Source organism: Odocoileus virginianus, chromosome 26 (assembly GCF_023699985.2).
Source record: "Odocoileus virginianus isolate 20LAN1187 ecotype Illinois chromosome 26, Ovbor_1.2, whole genome shotgun sequence".
Taxonomy (NCBI): domain Eukaryota; kingdom Metazoa; phylum Chordata; class Mammalia; order Artiodactyla; family Cervidae; genus Odocoileus; species Odocoileus virginianus.
The window spans coordinates 47,933,639-47,939,888 of NC_069699.1; the positions used below are offsets into that span (position 1 = coordinate 47,933,639).

Here is a 6,250-nt window from a genome sequence, read left to right on the forward strand (position 1 = left end):
CTCTTAGGAGACAGGGCTGGCTCAGGTGCATCCGGGCTGCTTCTCCTCCCAGTCCTCAAATGTTCCTGGGATGGCCCTCCTGTAGAAACCAGTTCTCATGCACATCATCACTGCTCTGTGTCTCTGGGTTCAAGACTCCCGTGAACGCCCTGGTTGTCTGCACTGGGCTGTTGGCTGGGTGCTGTCACAGGAGCCCTGAGCTGGAAGCCTGGGAGCCCCACCTGCTCCTTCTTCCTCCTGAGGACACTCCCCTGACCTGCCGCCAACCCTGCCTAGTCCTACTCCTGTCTTCTCCCCTTTAAGGGAAGCCACAACCTCCAGTCTCCACGTTCCAGAAGCTGGAGAACACCGGTTTCTCCCTGACCACTGCCCACCCTCCGCAGTATTCCCTAGTGCTCCAACACACCGCCCATTTGACCATGTCACCCCCCGCCTCCAGAGCCCACACCACCCCCACCCGGCATCAGGGCCTAAACGGTTGCTGTTCTTACTTGTCATCACCCCACGCCTGTGGGCCTCAGGTGTCAGGCTGCCCTGTCCACCCCAACCCCTCAGGCCACTTAGAGCCTCCAGCTTGTCTCCCATCTCTGCCCCGGATCCCTCTGCTTGCCCTGCTCTTCTTCCTTGGGAAGCCTTCAGGGATCTTCAGGCACAGAAGGCACCTCCTCCTCTTCTCTGACACAGTCTTCAGGACACCCCTTCTAGTCTGACCCAAAAGTGACTCCGTGTCCAGTCAAACCACCAACCAGAGTGGCCAGTGCTGGGGAATAGAGGGAGTGCAACTGGGAGAGATAACAAGGCAAAAAGTTAGAGCCGACCAGAGGCCGTGAGGCAAATTCTAATCCAGTTTCCCTTGGGATGGCCACGGGACTGCAGTTTGGGGGTAGCTCTTGGCCACTGTTGGCCTCTGGGACTCGGATAATTATCTGGGACACCACGGAAGATGGCAGCTGGATAGATGGTGGTGGTTACACACTCAATCTTGGAGAAGGAAGGAGAGGTGGGCTTCCATGAAACTTGGTTTCCTTGTACAGGTTTGACCCTGGACTGTGGTCAAGTGGCCTCTTGGTCATGCTGAATCCTTTTCCCACATCAAAGGCATAAAGGGCCATGATTATATAGAGCATAGTTAGCAATATCTGGTAACCGTCAAAAATCTCTCTGTGCTTTCCTGCCTCTGGGCCTTTCACTCTTACACTCTTCAGACTGAAGTCCTCTTCCCCTATCCATCCCTGATCCTTAGGAGGGTCCCACATTTGGGTTCTCAGGCTGCACTTCTTGTGATGCGAAGGGTGAACCTTCCATGCCTCCAGCATCCAGCTTTCCTGGCTTAGTCCTCACAGCCTATCGGAAGTGAGGTCTGCTCAGGAGAGACATCACAGTCCTCATCTTAGATTGTTTTCCCACGCCACCACACCTGGTCCTTGAGAAATCCACATGCACCATTTCCCAGGCAAACTCAGGTGTGAGCCCGGATCCTGCATCGCCCCCTCTTCTGCTCCTCCCAGCCAGCGTCATGTCCATGAGACTCACGGGCATTGCACCTGCAGGCTTAGCCCTGAGAATCAACTGCGTCTCTGAGTGCTTCAAAGGTCAGAAGCCTGGCCCCTCGTGGACTGGCAGCTCCATGAGAGCAGGAGCAGCATTCCCACCAGCACTGCACACACAGCGGGTCTCCTTAGGTCAGACTGGGTGTTGGAGGAGGGCAGGGGCGGGTGAAGGGCTCAGGAGAGAGCCGAGGGTGGAGACTGTGTCCTGGGCCTCCTGGGGCTGCTGCCTCCCGCGTGCCCTCCTGAAAGGAGTAGGGGCCTCACCCTCCTCTGTGTTCACAGGAGTGATCACACACACACATACACTCATGTACACACACATAGACACATAGACACACACATACACACACACACACTCACAAGATATGGAATAGTTAAAGACTCCCTTAATAAGTGTGAGGAGAGGAGACAATGAAATTGAGGCCTGGAGGATATTCATATCACAAGAATTTATTTTTCAGATCCAGTAGCCTGAGGCAGAGCAAGAAAACCCTTAGGACTCTTCTCTGCCTTATGATGGAAATCTTCAAGCGCTGATTATCTGCAAACCCTTATCACGACGATGCGACATACTCGGGCTGCTTGTGGAGGCGCCCATGGTTGCTTTGTAATCCTGATGCTCTGGTGCTGTGAAACAGAAAGGAACACAGGTTGCTTGTTGGTACTGCATCACCATCAACCCAACATCCTTCCCTACCTGGACCTCCCATTTCCAGAGTCACACCAGGCTCCTCGGGCACCAGTTCACCTCTGGCTGTGATATTTGGAGCATGAGGTAGGATCCCCACACTCACAGATAGATGAGGAAACTGAGGGAAGACAGGGGCTTCCCAGAGTCACAAGCCCATCCCAGCAAAGCTGGAAGGAAGCATGAATTGAGAGTTTGTGACTCTCAAAACTTTAAGACAGTCAGAGTCCCTCAAAGTCCTGGGAAAAGACAAATGGCTGGACCCTGCCCTGGAGTCCAATTCAGGTGGTCTGAGTGGGGCTGAGAATCTGCCTTTCTGACAAGTTCTCTGGGTGGGGACCCCAGTAGAGCACCTCTGCTCTTAGGGACACACAGCCAGGACTGGAGACCTGGGGCTCGGGGAGGGAGGGGGCAGGGTAGGAGGGCCTTTCTCTGCCCTGGATGGGGCAGCGGGTCATTGGTCCAAAGGAAGTTCCACAACCCACCCCCACGGCAGTTCCCACTGTACAGAAGGGGACACTTACATTATTACAGGTGATGTCGAAGTTACCCCTGACCTGGTCCAGGGTGACTGTCCCCTCACACCGTTTCAGCAGCTGGAAAGGGAGGCTCAAGATCAAAGCGGAACCACCCACCCACAGTCCATAACCTCCCAACCTCACACCAGGGGCTGGGAATCTTGCTGGAAGTGCCCTGTTCAGCCATCTGGAAAGCATCCTCCTTGCTCCCAGCCCCCAGGCTCACCCCATTCTCCTTGAATTCACACTGCTCCGGGGGCTGCTGGGTGGTCCTGGAACACACGGTCTCCTTCACCCTGAAGCTCACCCGCTTCGGGGTGTCTGGGTCTTCATCCTGGTCAAGGATCAGAGTGGGGAGACTGGGCTCGGGCTCAGGCTTCCCTCTCTGCTCTGTGTCCCTGCTCCCCCGCCTAGAGGGTCCCTTCCCCAGTCCCCTCCCTGACTCACATCCTGAGGAGGCTGATCCAGCTCGAGAAGACGGTAAATATTAGGTTCTGAGGATTGCTCATTGAGCTGATCCACAGCACGAAGCACGGCCTCCCTGTAGCTGAGGGCCTGGGCCCTGGCTGAGGGCAGCACTAGTCCCAGCAGCAGTAGCCACAGTGCCCAGTGTCTCAGCGAAGGGCTGGCCCTCTGGGTCTCCATGATCCCCAATCTGCCTCCTCCCAGCCCGAGGTACCCTCCTTTTATGCTCAGCCTGGGCCTGATGCAAAGACTCAACAAGACCCACGTCATCCCTGCCCTCCTCCCAGGATGCAAGGTGTACTTTCCTCAGGCTTTGCTGTTGCTTCATGGGATTGCTGGGCAGTGGGCAGGGAGGCCCCTGTGCAAGGTGAAGAAATGGTTTCTCCATCTCCTGGACAATGTCTTGGCCACTGCTGGGGTCCATGGGAAGTGTTACAGGCAGGGTTGCTCAGAGCGGTTGAGTCCTCCAGGAAAGGGAGGGACCAGGCACGGTCTACATCCCCTCTGCCTCCACAACATGGTCTCCTCAGGATTCGGGGTAAAGGAGTGTATTCAGGATTCAGCCTCCACCTTTTGGTGGAGACACTGCCTGGAACCCATTAGAGAGTCACTTAACATTTGAGGAGGGGATACAGTACCACATCTAAAGATGTCCACACCAGCCAGTCCCTCGGCAGACACAAGCCCCACACCATCCTTTTCTCAGTGCCCAGGCCTCAGACAGTGAGCTCCGTTGGTCCCCTCTCCTGGATTCCTCTGCATTGCTTTTCTCAGTCTAAAAATGTCCTGTCCCCAGAACCCACCAAACTTGGCCTATTGCTTTGGCTGCTTCTTATCTGGCCTGAGAAACGGTCATCTGCACACTTCTTTGCTCTGTTTCACACTCAGGCCATCGCAGGCTGGACAGCCCTCCCTACGTACAGGGGCCTCACTCAAGCCTCATCTTTATCTTCACAGGCTGTGGAGTCCGTCTGTCCTCCAAAAACTGATTCTCCCCTGTCGCTGCTCTCCTGGGTCCGTGTCCTCCTCCGTGGGTTCTCCTGCTGAGTCTCCTCCAGGGAGTCTCCTCTTAGGAGGCGGGACTGGCTCGGGTGCATCTGGGCTGCTTTTCTTCCCAGTCCTCACATGTTCCAGGGGCTGTCCCTTCCCTTTTCAAGACACCAGTTCTCATGTACACACGTCACTGCTCTCTGTCTCTGGGTTCAAGACTCCCGTGTACACCCTGTTGTCCGCACTGGACTGTTGGCTGGGTGTTGCTACAGGAGCTCTGAGCTGGAAGCTTGGGGGCCCCACCTGCTCCTTCTTCCTGAGGACACTCCCCTGACCTCCCACCACCCTGCCCTGGTCGACCCCGTCTTCTCTCCTCTAACAGGGAGCCGGAATGCCCAAAGTCCTCCTCTGTGTTCCTGGCTCCCCACTGACCACTGTTCACCCTCCATACCATTGTCTAGGGGGCTCCTGCAAATCACTGATTTGGGCATTTCATCCGCATCCTTGAGCCAGGGGAATTAGGGTCTGGATGGTTGGATCTCTTTATTGTCCTCACTCCCCACCCTACAGGCCTCAGGTATCAGGTCCCAGGCCACCCCAATCACTCAGGCCCATCAGAGGCTCCAGCTTGTCTCCCATCTCTGCCCCTGATCCCTCTGCTTGCCCTGCTCTTCCTCCTTCAAAGGCTTCCCTGACATCTAAGAACACTCAGCATCTCCTCCTCTTGGCTCTCATAGCCCTCAGAAAGTTTCTTCTTATTTGACTGCATGTCCAGGCCTGTGGGTGAGACACCAGGCTTGAGGGTTGGCGCTGGGTGGTAGAGAGAGCACAGATGGGAGATATGAGCAGCCAAAATGTTAGAGGGGCTCAGAGAGCATGAAGCTAATTCTAATACAGCTTCCCTTGGGATGGCCACAGCGCGAAGCGTGGCCTCCCTGTAGCTGAGGACCTGGGCGCTGGACGAGGGTAGCACTAGTCCCAGCAGCAATAGCCACAGTGACCACCGTCCCAGGGAGAGGCTGGCACTCTGGGTCTCCATGGTCCCCAATCTGCCTCCTCTCAGCCCGAGGGACCCTCCTTTTACACTTGGCCTGAGCCCTGATGCAAAGGCTCAACCAGGAGTCTTCCTGCCCTCCTCCCAGGGTGTGAGGTGGACTTGCCTCAGCCCCTGCTGTTGCTTCACGGGATTTCTGGGAAGTGGGCAGGGAGGCCCCTGGCCAAGGTGAAGAAATGTTTTCTCCATCTCCCTGACAACTTCTTGGTCTCTTCTGGACACACTGGGGAGTGTCACAGGCAGGTTTGCTCAAAATAGTTGAGTCCTTAGGAGAGGGAGGGAGTCAGAAATCTGTCTTACACCTGCACACTTGACAACAGTTTAAAGGACTTTGCATGCGTGAATGCTAAGTCACTTCAGCATGTCCAACTCGTTGTGACCCCATGGATTGTAGCCCACCAGGCTCCTCTGTCCATGGGAGTCTCCAGGCAAGAATACTGGAGTGGGTTGCTGTGCCCTTCTCCAGGAGATCTTCCCCATCCAGGGATCAAACCCATACATCTTACATCTCCTAAAATGGCAGGCGAGTTCTTTACCACAAGCTTCACGTGGGAAGCCCTTAAAGGAGTATATTCAATAATAAATGTCCAGCTCAAGGCTCTTAGCCAGCAGGCACTCAACAACTGTCATGAATGATTGACAGTATCGTCAGGTCTAGAGCCTAACTTCCCCCCAAGCCAGTACCGAGGCAGGCATCAAGGCCACACCGTCCTGTCCTCTGGGCTCAGTTCTCAGGCAGTCAGGAGCTCAGCTCCATCTGTCCCCTGTTCTGGATTCCTCTGATTACTTTCTCAGTCATATATTTCCTATGGCCAGATGCCTGAGCTGTTACTCTGGTACCTCCCCAACTAAGTATGAGGAGTGCATCTGTATCATGACCACAGTTCTTTGTTCTCTCTCACAGTGAAGGCAACCACAGGATGGACAGTCCTCACTAAAGCCTTTTCTTTACCCAGTTTCTAGGGAGCATGTTCCCAGCTCTTCC

The 6,250-nt window shown here is 55.2% G+C and overlaps 1 protein-coding gene across 1 annotated transcript; it reads right to left on the minus strand.

Moving 5' to 3' along the window:
- Positions 1–1,980: 1,980 nt before the first annotated feature.
- Positions 1,981–3,401, minus strand: LOC110152261 (cathelicidin-1). Its single transcript, XM_020915892.2, has 4 exons — positions 3,204–3,401; positions 2,983–3,090; positions 2,763–2,834; positions 1,981–2,177 (listed from the first exon to the last, which is right to left on the minus strand). The coding sequence occupies exons 1-4, from the start codon at positions 3,399–3,401 to the stop codon at positions 2,088–2,090; spliced, it is 468 nt and encodes a 155-aa protein (XP_020771551.2). The 3' UTR covers positions 1,981–2,087.
- Between the last annotated feature and the right edge of the window lie 2,849 nt (positions 3,402–6,250).

Coding starts and splice junctions, on each gene's coding strand:
- LOC110152261 (XM_020915892.2), bottom strand. CDS start 3,401: ATGGAGACCCAGAGGGCCAGCCCTTCGCTGAGACACTGGGCACTGTGG. Junction 3,091..3,203: donor TGGATCAGCCTCCTCAGGAT/GTGAGTCAGGGA, acceptor ATCCTTGACCAG/GATGAAGACCCAGACACCCC. Junction 2,178..2,762: donor TCGACATCACCTGTAATAAT/GTAAGTGTCCCC, acceptor TCTGTTTCACAG/CACCAGAGCATCAGGATTAC.